This window comes from Callithrix jacchus, chromosome X (assembly GCF_049354715.1).
Source record: "Callithrix jacchus isolate 240 chromosome X, calJac240_pri, whole genome shotgun sequence".
Lineage (NCBI taxonomy): Eukaryota > Metazoa > Chordata > Mammalia > Primates > Cebidae > Callithrix > Callithrix jacchus.
The window spans coordinates 99,451,239-99,467,036 of record NC_133524.1 but is presented as its reverse complement, the minus strand read 5'-3'; the positions used below and the strand labels follow the sequence as shown (position 1 = coordinate 99,467,036).

The following is a 15,798-nucleotide window of genomic DNA, read 5'->3' as shown; positions in this document are numbered from 1 at the left end:
ACGCTGATCAGAGAAATCCAAAGGCTACCATATTGGAGGTTTTCTAGAATTCTAGGCTGTCTGTTAGACTGTAGGCTTCAAAGCCTTGGCTTGTCATACTGGGCCAGGTTTGTATGGGAGATAGACCTACAGCTGGACCAGCAAAGATACTGAGAGAGGAACCCTGTCCTCCTACCTGGTGCTTTGTGGGTAAGAGATACTGATACAGACAGTAGAAAGAAGAGCTGGATATCTCATTCTCATCAGGAAGATCATACAGTTCTATGACTTGGGATATGTCATAGGCATCAGAGTGCAAAGCAGGAACTGAGGCTACCAGCTTCTTCCACTGAGTATCTTGCATTTGGAAATCACTTGTGGGACTCTCAGTGAAGGTAGAGTTCCATGCCCAATTGGAAGGGCCTAAGGGCTGAGGTGGAAGGGAGCTGCAGAAATCCGAAACCACAGAAGAAAAAGCATAAGAAATGATAGCTGTTCTTAGGAAGGTGGGCACATCCTTCTTGGATAGAAGGATCTGGTTTGGTAGCATTGTTGATTGCTGCTGCTGCTGCTTTTTCTGTTCGAATCGCCGGTTCCTGAACCAAACCTTTACTGTTGACTCCGGTAGGTCGAGTTGCAAAGCTAGTTTCTCCTGACGATTTCTATCTGGGAACCTGGTCTCGCTAAACAGAGCTTCTAGCTCTTCATACTGTTCGCGGGTGAATGAAGTACGTTCTTGATGCCTTCTCCATGTTGCTGTAGTCCCAGTTGCTTGGGAGGCTGAGGTGGGAGGATCACTTGAGCCTGGGAGGTTGAGGCTGCAGTGAGCCGAGACTGCGCCCCCACACTCATGCTTGGATGACAGAATGAAACCGTTTTCAGTCCTGCTTGCTGTGTCTCTCTCTGAAAATGCAGTTTCCTTAGCGCATCCTCATGGACATGTGCATTTTTAAAAGCGAACATAATGTTCCCACTTTATGCCCCAAAATATGTCCTGGAGTAATTGTAGAGTTTGGCAAGAAAACCAGTTCAGTAAGTTTGTATTTTTGCTGTGTCCTGTTTAAATCAAAATTGTGGAGTCAGGAGAACTCCACACACTGGCAGGAGAGGAGAAATTGGTACAAGCTCTTTGCAGAGACACTGTACAGCATCTGCAAGAGAAGCAAGCAAGCACTTTTCAGCTGCAGCCCTCTCAGGTCTGGGCTTCAGAGAGTTATGCATGTGTGCAAACCTGGTCACAGCAGCGTGGCTAAAATATCAAAATAGTTCCAAAGTTGCCTGATTAAAGAAACTTCAGAAACACTATTTTCAGCATAAAAATTTCTGTAAGTGGTATCTAAATATATTAATCTATAGTTAGAGCTTAAAATATGCAAAAAAAATTATGTGTTCTGTTCAGGAGTGTATAGTCATATGCCCTATAAAGACATTTCAGTCAATGATGACCACATATATGATGGTGGTCCCATTAGATTATAATATTGTATTTCTACTGTAACTTTTTAATGTTTAGATTATTTCCCATAGTGTTACAACTGCCTACAGTATACAGTACAGTAACATGCTACAGGTTTGTATCCTAGGAGCAATAGATTATACCATCTAGCTTAGATGTGTAGTAGGTTATACCATCTAGGTTTGTGTAAGTACACTTTATGATGTTTGCACAATGACACATTTGTCAGAGCATATCCCTGTTGTGCAATGCATAACTATGTTCATGAATAATAAATATGGAACAAAACATTAGAAAGGTTAAAAAAAATTGGATAATGGTTCCCCCAGGGGTAAGACAATCAGAGAAGATACATACAGGCATTTACTCTGTAATATTTGACTTGGTTGTATACATGTTTGCCTATTATGATATTTATTATAAGTTTTTAAATGTCTGAAATATAACATATTTGACATGAATAAATCTCTGATGGGCCTTATTTCTGATTAACAAATAACCCATTGTTCACTTAGAAAATATGGAAAATGCACTCATATACCAATACGAACATATTCATAACATTTAACCCCATCATGGACTAGTAAAAACTGTAATCATGGTGGTTTGTTTCCTCCAATTGTCATCTACACACATGTGTACATGTGAACACACATACTGTATATGCATTGAATATGGATTTGATTTAACTGGAATGTATCGATTTTCTTTAGGTGTATAACTACAAAGTTAGTGGCTGAAACCTACATCCACATATAAGGTTGTAGGCCTGTAGGTCTGTAGGTCAGAAGTCTGGCACTGTATGACCTTGTTCTCAGTTTAGGGTCTCACAAAGCTGAAATCAAGGTGCCTACGTAGGCTTGACTGTGATCTTTTGTCTGGAGTCTCTCGGTAAAAATTTGCTTCCAAGATCATACTTGTTGCTAACAGAAGTCATTTTCTCAAGGCTATTGCACTGCACCCCACTTCCCAATTTCCTTGATGGGTGTCATCTTAGAGTCTTCTCAGCTCCTAGGGGCTACTCCAGTTCCCTGATACATGACCTCCTTCTTCCAGCCAGCAATGGTGTGTTGAATGCTCCCTGGGTTCTGATTCTCTAACTTCCCCTCTTCTGAACAGCCAGAAAAAATTCTCTGCTTTTAAAAAGCTCATTTGATTAGGTCAACCCCCTGCCAAACTTTCACCCTTCTACCATATAACAGAACATAATCATATATGTGTTATCACGTTATATTCACTGGTTCCACCCACACTCAAAGAAAAGAAGATTATACAAGGTTGAGAGGGTCATTGAAGCTCATCTCAAAATTCTGCCTGTCACAAGGAGATTCATAAAAAAAAAAAAAGCATGCAAAGTTCAGCTAATGGTGTTCAGCTTTAACTGATTTTTCACACCCAAATCCTAGGCCGCTGTAACAGGGCATTATCACAGTAGGCTGAGGCCAGCACAGGGGAAATAACTCATCCAAGGTTCTGTAGTCAAGAACATGTCTGGTCTTCTGTTCAGCATCCATATATCTTGTTCTGTAGTGTCCCTTCTACTTCAGAATCAATGGGAAACGGCTCCTCCAGTGTCAAACTAGATGGCAAAGAAAGGGGACAGGAAGGCAGATGCAGTCATAGGAAATGATGTGGTGATTTTTTTCCTTTCCTTATTCCCACATGAAACTCATCCCACAACTCAGAACTGGCCCAAAGCTCATAGGTTATGGGGACATATTTCAGCTCTTGCTGCTACCTTTCCACAAGTTCTCTATGGCAGTAATAATGGCCTTTGGTTTAGATCAATGTCATGTCCTCTCTGGGAGGGAGGAGGTAAATAGCCGGGAGTGTTGAAGTCCTACTACATCCCATAGGTACTTGACAGGTTTTCTAAAGAAGATATGTGGTGAGACTTATTTCACAGTTGACCAAGTTCCTTCTCACATGGACTAAGCCCTCTCCAGAGAAGGGGCAGAACTGGAATGTGATTCTATCTCTTGCCTTCCTCATAATATCACCAGTAGCTTTCTATTTGGAAGATGATGGCTTTACACTTCCCCCATAGTGTGCTCCATGGACCTCAACTCTACAGCCCTTTACATCAAAGAAGAGGATGGTGGAGATGAAATTCTGCCCTTTGAACTATGAAGCTTATGCTAGGTCACATGGATTGGCTGGTGCCTGCGGACCCTCCTAGGCCCACTGACTCCGCTCCACTGACATCAGGCTTGCACATATGACTACATGTGGCCAATGAGCTGTGAAGGGAAATGGAGCCTGCCCCTCCCAAGCAGAAGTGATAAGAGCCATCTAGGGGTTCCACCAGTACACTTTGTTCCTCTGTCTCAGCAATGACCCAGATTTCCAATGAGGTACTTTAATTCATTGTATCCTCCAGCAGCACTAGAATATGATAATTTAAATGATCACAGCAATACTTAGGAAGAGGCAAGCGAAATGATTTATAACCAAAATTGGCCTGCTAGAAGATCCTCCCAACTCACATGCCCTAACACTGAGTCTGTAGCCAGGAGAAGGTACACGTTTTACCCACATCACACAGATAGCAGTTTGTCAGGCTCTGGAAGCAACATCTTCTGCCTTTCACTCTATTGCTCTCTCCAGAAGACCTCTCCTCTTGCTTAGATCTTCCCTGGGCATTTGTCTGTATAGGGCCACAGGAATAACCCAGATACCCAGTTAATGGCCACTCCTGATGCTCACTCTCCAAGAGGGGCCCAAAATGGTCAGGAAAGGTACACTGATTATACAGAAACGGGGTGACATTTACTCATCCCACCTACAATGCACAATGCCACAACACAGAAGAGGCACCAACTCTTATACATAATGTGGGTCTGTATGAGTTTATTTTTATTTCTGTTGACATGTTTTCAGAAGCTCTTTAGGACACAGTTATGATGCTTAGTACTATATAGTTTAGGTTAAAGTCATCTCAGAACCAGAAGCTAGAAAGGGCCATGGAAAGGAGACTAATACTTCAAGGGCCTACAACGGTCCACACTGGGCTAGGCACTTTATATACTGTTTCTCTTAATCTTTACAATTGCTCTGTAAGTTAGGTATCAGTATTCCCTGCTTAAACTCATTCCTCCCCAGAGGCAGGCTCTCCTAGGGCTCATGGAGGTTAAATATATTTTACAAGTACACATGCCCAGTAAGAGGCAGCATGGTTATTCTAATCCAGGGTGGTCAGAGCCCAAAGTTGGGTTCTACCATGAACCTTTGCAGGTAGCCATGGGTAGTAACATTTGCCATGCTCTAGATCAGTTTTTCTCAACCTCAGCACTATTGATATTCTGGGCTGGAGAGCTCTTTGCTGTGGGGTATGTCCTAGGCATTTAGGGGTGCTCAGCAGCCTCCCTGGTTCCCAGAGAGGCTAGCAAGGTAAGTGACTTGTCCTTGAAACAGGAATGTTCCAAATTACTGGTTTGGGTCTGACACTAGGATAAAGGGAGGCATCCTGTCTCTCTTGCTCCAGTGTCCTGTCCAGCAGACTTAGTGTGAGGCTTTCATCAGGCCCCTCAGAAGTGCAAAGGAAATACACTTCTCTCATGCAAACAGGAGGGCAAAATAAGGGGATAGGAAAACCCAGGAAACAGGAAGAAATGGAGTGGGTGGTGACTTCATTCCCTTACCCCAATGTCTACTCATGGAGTCCATGACTCAGTTGGATGGAGATGGTGGAACCACCTTTTACCCTTCCCCCAGCCCCAACAGGGCACTCATTCCACCACATAGAAATGGCACTGGCTCACAGTGCAATTAGATACGTGGGAGTGTTTTTCTTCTTCTCTCCATATGCTCTCTAAATCATGCTGCCCCCTCAAATGTATTCACATTTGTAGTTCACTCTTTCCTACCTCCTCCACTACAAGCCAGGTAGAGCTCCAGCAGACTCCTGACTATCAGCAGATTCATCCTCAAAAAGTGTGATTCTCTTTTTTTCCCCTTCAAATGTACTGCTCCTCCTGTGTCTTTTCAGGCCCATTGAGACTCCAGACCCCATGTGAGACAATGACTGTATGATCCTTGTATTCCCAGATGACTGGATGACTCCTGCTAACCAACTTTCTGAGTCCAGTGGATTCGTTCAAGGAAGCAGGAGGGTAGCCAGATCCTCCTTTGGGAGAAGGCTGTGTCTGGGCAGGAGCTGGAACTCATGGGTTCTGTTCTGATCCAGCAGTGATAGACAGGGAAATATTAAGTTGTAGAATAAGGTGGTCCATGGAGTAGATTCTTTTAAAAGAATTAATGGATGGGGCGTGGTGGCTCACACTGTAATACCAGAACTTTGGGAGGCTGAGGCAGGTGGATTATCTGAGGTCAGGAGTTCAAGACCAGCCTGGCCAACATGGTAAAACCCAATCTCTACTAAAAATACAATAATTAGCTGGGTGTGGTGGTGCACGCCTGTAATCCCAGCCACTTGGGAGGCTGAGGTAGGAGAATCACCTGAACCCAGGAGGCAAAGGTTGCAGTAATCTGAGATCATGCCACTGCACTCCAGCCCGGGCAACAGAGCAAGACTCCATCTCAGAAAAAAAAATTAATGTAGCCCCCCTGGCAAACTAAGAAAAGCTGTTTCTATTGAAGGTCAGGCAAAGGGCTTCTGATAAATCACTGCAGTTCCTCAGGAGTGACTGGGGGAAGAGGATGAAAGGAGGGACTTTGTATGAGGTCTGTTCCTGAGGGCTGTAAGGGAAGAGGAACACCATGTCCAGCATAAACCACCCAAAATAATTGGAATGGTTCATGGTAGTGGCGAGGCCTGGGCGATCATTTCATTCAGCAGAGCAGTGGTTAGACACTTTTGATGAATGCTGCAGCATTTGTCTTCTTTCCTGATGTGCTGGCAAAAAGTAATCATGAGCAATTTTTCGGTATGAAATAGGGAATACCAAATAAATCAGCCAGTGAATAAGAATCCTAGGAAAACTAGTAGTAGCCCCTCCACCCAAGGCTGAACTGGAAACCAAGAGTCTAAAAGGCAGCTCCAAATGCTAGGGTAATGATGCAGAGTTCAAAGAGAACACGAGATGTGGGTAATAATGAAGTCACTCTGTTGCCAGGTCAACAGACATTTAGGTTCTCTGTTCAGATTCCGTATCAAGCTCAGGCTCAAATCAGCCATCACTGTGAACTTTGAGTGAAAGAGGAGACGACAACAAGGAGAAACGGCAGCTGTGGGAAGTCTCCTCCTACAACGCTTACAGTTGACGAAGCTCCAGCAGTTGGCAGAGTGAAGAGAGGGCCTTCTTCGGGCGGAAAAATCTATCCATCACAATGATTGGTTGGTCACACATGATTCTCTATTACTGTTTCATATTGCAGTTAATCTTCTGTCTTCTGCTCCTCATCTCATTAGTGTTCCGTATGGTCTTCCAAATTTGGAAACAACATTGAACAACTTACTTCAGGAGATAAAAGATTTTCAAACTTAGTGGACACCTGCAACTTTCAGAAGAAGAGAACAAAGAATTCACGGAAAGGGAAAAGGACATGTACTTCATTACCATTGACTTTTGGAATATAATAGCTGACTCTGGTTTCATTCACAGAACCATGGATCTCCACGTCATATGGGATAAAAGCAGAAAACATAAAGATACAGCAAGTTTCCTGGTCTCTGCCTCTGCATATTTTTTTGTAATTACCTAAAAGGTTCCCATTTCATACAGATTTTGTGAAAACTCCATACAGTAAATACCCTTTATAATGTGGTTAGAGGCTCTACTTTTGTTATTTAATCCTCGCTAGAAGCCTATGAGGTAGGTACCATGGTTATGCTCATTTTACCAAAGAGGAAATGGAGGCATAAGGGGTGTGTCTGTGGCATCAGCTTATTATAAGTGGCAAGGCTGGGGCTCAAACCCAGACCATCAGATTCCCAGATAGTCTCTTAAGCCCTAGGATGTTCCCTGGTGGGAAAAGAATGACTGTCTTCTATCACCTGAATGCACAACTTGGTAAGATGGATTGATTTCTCCTCGTTACCTCAATTTTCCCTTAGCTTGACATCAAACTTCTTTTAGGCTGTACTCTGGGGCCAGAGCAAAGACAATCAAGCCTCTCAACATTTTGTAAATAGCCCAGTGACACGCTTGTATAGAGTAGAAGGATTCTTTACATGTGGGTAAATCATGTTCAGTTTATTTTTGAGAGATTCTTCTTTGAAACACATTGCCTCATAAGCTCACGTGGAGATAATTTAAAATACAAATGTACATTCCTTGGGATTTTGTACATAGGTAGTCATCTCATCTGAAAATAGGAATAGTTTTATTGCTTATTTACCAATCTATGTGCCTTTCATTTTATTTTCTTGCCTTATCACAATAGTTAGAATTTCCAGCAGAACATTGAATAAGAGTGACTAGAGCAGACATTCTTGTCTTGCTCCCTGTCTTAGGGGGAAATCATTCAGTTTTTTCACCACCAAGTACAGTGTTAGCTGTAGATCACATTTGTAGATGCTCTGTATCAGGTTGAGTAAGTTTCCTTCTATTCTTATCTTACTGAGATTTTTTTACTGTTTTTATTTTGAATAACTGCTACATTTTGTAAAATGCTTTTTCTGCATCAATTGATGCCGTATTATTTTTCTACTTGATGGATAACATTGATTGATGTTTGAATGTTGAAATGGCCTTCCATCTTTGGAATAAACTCTGCTTGTTCATGGTGTATAATTCTTATTTTATTTTATATAACTTTTTAGTTCAGGGGTATATGTGCAGGTTTGTTACATAGGTACACTTGTGTCATGGGGATTTGTTGTACAGATTATTTCATCACCGAGGTGATTAATCCTAGTACCCATTAGTTATTTTTTCCTGAACTCCTCCCTCCTCCTCCACTCCACCCTCTGAATGGCCCCAGTGTGTGTTGTTCCTTTCTGTGTGTCCATGTGTTCTCATCATTTAGCTCCAACTTATAAGTGAGACTATGCAGTATTTGGTTTTCTGTTCCTGCCTGAGTTTGCTAAGGATAATGACCTCCAGCTCCATCCATGTTCCTGCAAAGGACATGATCTCATTTGTTTTATGGATGCACAGTACTTCATAGTGCATAGGCACCACATTTTCCAGTCTACCGTTGATGGGCATTTAGGTCAATTCCATGTCCTTGCTATTGTGAATAGTGCTGTCATGAACATACACATGCATGTGTCTTTTTTTTAACTTTCTTAATTATTATATTATAGTTTCCATAACATACACCATGGATTCAGAAACTTTTTTCCCCAGTTTTGAACATCTATTAAATTGTTCTTATTTATCACTTACAGCTTTTTTTGCATTTTTTATTTTTATGGATACATAATAGTTGTACATATTTATGGGATACATGTAACATTTTGATACAAGCATATAATGTGTAATGATCAAATCAGAAATTGGGGTATCGATCACTTCAAACATTTATCATTTGTTTGTGTTGGGAACATTCCAAGTCTACTCTTGTAGTTATTTTGAAATATACAGGAAATTATTGGTAAATATAGTCATCCTATTGTGCTATAGAACACTAGATCATATTCTTTCTAATAGTATTTTTGTACTTGTACTTGTTAACCAACCTGTTTTTTATCCCCTATCCCCATTACCCTTCCCAGCCTCTGGTAACCACCAAATGCAAATGAAAACCATAGTGAGATATCATCATACCCTAGTTATAATAGCTATTATCCAAAACACAGAAAATAACTAATGCTGGGGAAGGTGGTGGCTCAAGCCTGTAATTCCAGCACGTTGGGAGGCCAAGGTGGGCGGATCAGGGGGTCAGGAGATTGGGACCATCCTGGCCAACACGGTGAAACTTTGTGTCTACTGAAAAAAAAAAATTAGCCAGATGTGATAGTGCACGTCTGCAGTCCCAGCTACTTGGAAGGCTGAGGCAGGGAAATCACTTGAACCTGATAGGGGGAGGTTGCAGTGAGCCGAGATCAGGCCACTGCACTCCAGCCTGGGTAACAGAGAGAGACTATTTCAATAATAATAATAATCTCATGGAGATGGTGAACTAAAAACTTTTCTGAGGAAAAACAAAACCATCACATCCATTATATGATGTATCCCAAGGTGAGAAATGTTACAAACTTTTCAAAAATAAATGCTAACATAGAATAGGATAATTTAGATCCCATGATATATGCATTGTTAGGTTCTCTAGCATTTTGACACATTTTATTACAGTCTTTTTCTAGGCATATTTGTACTCAATATAATTGTGCTTCCATTATTGTACTACCAGTGGTTCTCCAGTATTAAGTGTGCATTAGAATCTCTCAGGGGAGCATGATAATAGTGTATGTTTGGGACCCAGTTAGAAGTATATTTGAATCATGTAATATTGGGGAAGGGAAACAAATTCTACATTGTTAATAAGAAACACAGGAGATTGTGAAGCAGGCAGTCTGTATGAAATGCTTCAAAATCACCAATACGTACCGCCATGGACTCCTTCCTCCTAGACCAAAACTTTAGTCAGGCTTCTGTGAGCCTTTTTTTTTTTTTTTTCTGACTAGGCCTTCTCTTTGGCCAACTGAGCCCAGTTTTCGCAAATAATCCTGCTCAGTCAGTGTATCAAGAATCCTCCCACCTTTGCCATCCAATCAAGCTCTTCTGCCACTTTTGATGTCTAATCAAGTTCCTTCCCTTCCTCTGATAACTAACCAAATTTCTTAGTTTTCTACCCTTTCCCTCACCCTTCCCAGTGACCATAAAATCCCAGCTATCTCAGTAGTATTTGGAACTGAGTTCAATCTCTCTCCCCTCTTGCAAGAGTCTTGAATAAAGTCTTCCTTGTTTTTTTAAAACAAGAATCAAATGCAATGTTTCTTTTATAATACAATGCTATTTTTTTTCATTTTTAATTTGCTGTGTCAAATTAAGTTTGCTTTGGGAAATGCAAGTCTTGGCCTCTAGAGAAATGAAGTGACGTGCCTGCTGTTCTTTAGTGAAGGGTAGAACTGGGCTAAGGACTTCAGGGATCCCCACAGAGTCATAATGGCCACATTAAACATTTATTCAAGGCTGGCAAGGGGGCTCATGCCTGTGATCCCAGAACTTTGGAAGGCCAAGGTGTTAGGATTGCTTGAGCTTGGGAGTTCAAGACAGCCTGTGTAACATAGCGATACCTCATCTCTGCTAAAAATACAAAAAAAAAAAAATTAGCTGGGTGTGGTGGTGCACATCTATGGTCTCAGGTACTTGCAAGGCTGAGGTGCAGGATTGCTTGAGCTGGGGAGAGTGAAGATGTAGTTAGCTATGATCATGCCACTGTACTCCAGGCTGGGCAACAGAGCAAGACCCCATCTCAAAAACAAACAAAAACAGAACATTTACCTAAGGCATACCAGAATTTCTGCTCCTAGACAGATGGAATTGTTCTCCCATGTAAAACAACTAAAAAGTTGGATGAAATGCAAGAACAAGCTGTTCTGAAGACCTTAGACAACAGGCAGCAATGTTTAGTGATCCCTGAGAGACTGGGAACCAATGAGGTTATTCTTATGATTGCCCCAGGTTACTTCCTGGAGAAAGTTTTCAGGCCACAGTGCAAGAAGCATGAATCCAGGCAAAGCCCAATAGTATCCCAGAGCTTAGAATAAGAAGTTGGTAGTCCAAAAAGGGCAAGGAAGCTGGAGTTCACAGGGCTGTGGCCCAAAAAGGAAATTACTGCACAGAGAAGGCATTCCAGAGATCCATGGAGAGCGACTCGTGAATATTCACCTGAGTGCTGTCAAATGATAAACTTAGGCACATTAAAATTGTGAAGAGTTTATTTGAGCAGACAGCTGTTCATGAACAGAGGAACACTGCAGGTGGTTCAGTGTTCCACCAAGGGGCACGTGAGGGAAAAACTTTTATAAAATGTTTTCTAAAGCAAGAAAAAGAAAACATTTGATTTGTAAAAGTGAAAAGTTTCTAGTTAGTAGTTAATAGGCAGCTTTTGATTGGTAAAGTCTCTAGTTACAAGTTAGCTGACAGTTCTTAATTGGTTATGCTTAAGTTTTATTTTCTTGGGCTACGACCATTCTCTATGAGTTGGGTTTCAGTTTGCTCACATAGAAACTCTAGTTTGTTAGAGTCACCTCAGCTTAATGGCCTCCCAATTATTTTAACTAGTATTGATCATTCTGATCATTACATGCCTGTATGGAAACTACCCCAGATCAGGAAATGATCTATCAAAAAGGATTAGAGGAAATAGTTCCTTAAGTTCACACGTGTTTGGGAACAGTGCATGTTACCACCAGCCAGACTTGGAAACCTCATAATTCACAGGACATATTAGATAGAGTACTTAGAAAGAATTTTCCTCATTAGTAGGGAATGATTAACTAAACTAAATACAACACTGATCCTTTCTTACAAAGTTTTAAAGCAAGAATCTAAAAGACAAAACTTTACAAATAACTGTTTTCCAGAATAAAAATCAATAAAATTCCAGGGATATCCACCACTCAATAGGCCAAACTTACAATGTCTGACATCCAATCAAAAGCCTACAAAAAAACAGGAAAATAAAACCCATCATGAGAGAAAAAGCAATCAATCCAAACTGACTCAGAAATGACAATGATGGTAGAATTACATAAGAACATAAAAGCAGATAATTAGAACTTCATTGCATATGGTCAAGAAGCTGGAGGAAAGAGTGAACAAGTTTAATAGAAACATGGAATATAAAAAAATCAAAAAGCCTCAATTTAAACATCTAGAGATAAAACCTACAATGTCGGAAATAAAAAAATATACTAGATGAGGTTAATGGCAGATTACACATTGCAGAAGAAAAGAGTAGTATACCTGAAGATGTAGCAAAATAAACCATTTGAAATGAAATACAGAGAGAACAGATTGAAGAATTAAAAGAACATTAATTGTGGTTGTGTGGAAACCATACTGATAGTCACTTGAAGTGGAAATTGTCTTAGCCCTCTAATTACATGACAAAGATTGTCAGATTGGATAAAAAAAAGCAAGACTCAGCCCCAATATCCTATAACCACAAATACAAGCTGAGAAAAAGCCTCTTCTGCTAAAAATATAAAACATACCATGGGCCAAGCATCACTAAGACAGTACTCACCTAATCTAGTACAACTGTAATGCAAGTAGGTCTTTATGCACATCTCTGTAGGAGATCAACTGGGACGTTGGCACATTGAGGTATCTAGAAAAATCTGTAGTGATCATGGCCAGTGGACAGTGCAGAACTGGGAGAAGGGGGTGGGTCATCATAGCAGAGGGATGGAGTGGGACAGTTACACAGTTTGGCTACTACTCCCAGCAGCTGAAGGGGATCTGAGGTACTTGGATTCTGAATGCGCGGGTGAAAACGAAGTCATCCAACGCCATTCATTCACATGCTCTTTACCTCCTTTGGGTCCCACAGCAGCCCTGGAAATGATCATCTCCATTTTACTGAGTATAGGAAACACTATGGCCTTACCATGGTAATAACTACTAAATTTATCCGTAGCTAAAGGATCGTAACTTGTTTGAAATTCATTATTCTTTTTCAACAAATTTTCCACTCTTTTAATGGCTGACACATTAGTGTGCTTCCTCTTTTAAAAATCAAACTTTAATTACAAACTAAGTAACATTTATTAATTTAGGAAAAAATAGAAAACTTTAAATTAATTAATGCTCATGTGATCTTAGGAAATAAAATAAGGTGTTGAAGATAAGATTTTAAAGCTTTCTTAATATGGTTTTTCTTCTGCTCAAAATAACAACAAAAACCACTTTATAATGTGTTACTTTACAGTCAGAAACACAAAGTTCATTTGTGTGAAAATAATTTTTTAAATGGGCATACATCTGAAGATTTCTGTCTTCATATGAAAGAAAAATTTTTTTTTATTAAATAGAAAATATTTTCCATCAGAGTAAATTTCTAAACATGCTAATTGTGACATTTCAAATGTTTGGCAGAAATATTTTAAAAACTAGAATTTGAAGTTTATAGGGATGACTTCTTTATTGGGTTATGTATAGTTATTCACTTAAAAATCATTCCAGCTGGTTACAAATGAAATATTGACTATATAACATGCTATCTTTTTTAAAATTTAAAAACTGAATCTTTCTAAGCAAAACCAGTATATTTACTATGTAATACACGTGATGTCAGGAAAGGAGACAAAGTAGAGGTGAAATTTTGCCCATTTCATTTATGAAATTCAAAACTTTTTCTACTTCTAAGACAAATTTTAGGTTTTATAAATAAATAGTTCTCTCCTAATCTAATAAATACATGTGTTTACTTTATATTTCTAAATTTGCCAAAATGCATTTCAAAATTAGACTACATTAGACCACTGAGAATGGACTTCTGAAAGATGATGGCTTGAGTTTTGAAAATCAGGAGCTAATTGAAATCTGATCAAATGTGAGTCAATCAGCTTTGATGAGTGCAGAGGAGAGATTAGAAAAATAGTAACAAACATGGCAAGCTAAACATATTTATTTGGCAGGGGCTTTGAAAGAGGCAGTGTTTCTCATAAGAGGCTCTAAGCCTGGCTTCTTCATGATAAAATATAAGATGAAGATTAAAAAACTCACAAGTGGTATCTGTGGATGACTGGATTATGGTTTTGTTTATATTCTCCCTATATTCATGATCCAAATATATATGATAACATATAAATGATCGTAAAAAGTATTATGTTTAGGCTGGGCACGGTGGCTCACGCCTGTAATCCCAGGACTTTGGGAGGCCGAGGTGGGAAGATCATGAGGTCAAGATATCGAGACCATCCTGGCCAACATGGTGAAACTGTCTCTAGTAAAAATATAAAAATTAGCTGGGTGTGGTGGCGTGCCAAGATCATACCACTGCACTCCAGCCTGGTGACAGCAAGATTCTATTTAAAAAAAAAGAAGTACTACATTTAAAAATGTTCTTTATAGAAACTTTTAAAATATGAAAGTATTAAAGAAACTCCACAGACTCAAAAATGTTGTTATATATTGGTTTAGATAAACTACAATTCTGAAATAATTTAATAACTAATTAGTAAATGAAGTAATTAAATGAATTATTATGTTATGAAACATCTACTATATTAGGCACTATGCTAGAAACTTAGCTCCAGGGAGATTAAGACAAAATCACTGTTGTGAAAGGGCACAGGTTGGCATAGAAATGATAATGCATAATTTATTTAATAATTTCATAATTATATACTTAATACATTCATGATAAGGCATTAGTTTAATAGAATATTTGAAAAAAAGACAAAACAGTGGTGGTTTAAATATAAACATACATTGACGATCTAATGTAGTCTAATTTTGGAATGCTGTATTTTGGAAACATATATTCATTATAGAATCAAGTACATAAGGTAATTTGGATCATGATATTTGTAAAATAGTGTAATTACTGTCAGTGTTTCTCTATGCTTATGTTGTCAAACTCAGGTGTGAGATATGTGAGAATCACTTGGGAAACTGTCAAAACAGTAATTCCTGATTCTGGTGATTCAGGTGGTGACAGTGAATGGTTGGGGGTGGGAAGAGCAGCCAACTTTCAGCATTTTTAACACTTTCCCTAAGTGATTATGATGCAAATAAGGGGTCTATGTTTCCCTAAACACTAACATATACAAGGTTTAAAAAAATTTTTATAGAATTTGAGTTAGAAACTTTCCTTGCTATGTTCCTTTGGAAACATTGTAATACTTTCCACATAACTAGTTACTTGCCTTTGAACACTTCGTTAAGGACAGTGAGTCAGGGACAGTTTTGAGCTGGATTTCTAACGCGATCATAGTTAATCAATCAAAATAATTAATAATTTAAAATCTAATATGTCACGGACTATACCAGAAACTGAGTTCCAGGATGATTAAGACAAAATGATTGCCTGGAGAAAAGGGCACACACTCACAAAGAAATAACAATGCCAAATACTTCATACAGTTTTAAAGAATTTATAAAGTAGTTTCATGGTTCAGGTATAGACAAGAAGGGAGTGTGTTTCCGCTTTAAAGAAAATGTGTTCCCCCATTGTAATTTACATGTCTGGGTAAGTCTGTTAAACTGGATGGGTAGGCCTGCCAAAAGTCTCCTTTGAGAAAATCCATATCAAGCATAGAAACACAGGCACAAATAAAGCCTTCAGGTTTGCAGTAACATAAATCTGGGCACACTTAGATATATTTCCTGAGCTAGGCCCCAGTGCACTCGTGTCTGAGTTATTTGAAGGAGTCATGAAAGAAAACCAGAAAGGATTATTTTGCAAAGAACCAACGTGATCCCAAGAACTACAAGATTTATCCTGGTTATACTCACTGAGATAAATACAACTCTCAAGTTATAAAGACATTCCCCATAATT

General features: G+C 39.4%; 1 protein-coding gene across 1 annotated transcript; it reads right to left on the bottom strand.

Moving 5' to 3' along the window:
* Positions 1-7: 7 nt before the first annotated feature.
* LOC100398466 (arginine-fifty homeobox-like) lies at positions 8-9,897 on the bottom strand. The gene is given in 2 exon segments (XM_078363036.1): positions 8-832; positions 9,892-9,897. Coding segments are annotated over 2 exon segments (831 nt in total).
* Positions 9,898-15,798: the final 5,901 nt, after the last annotated feature.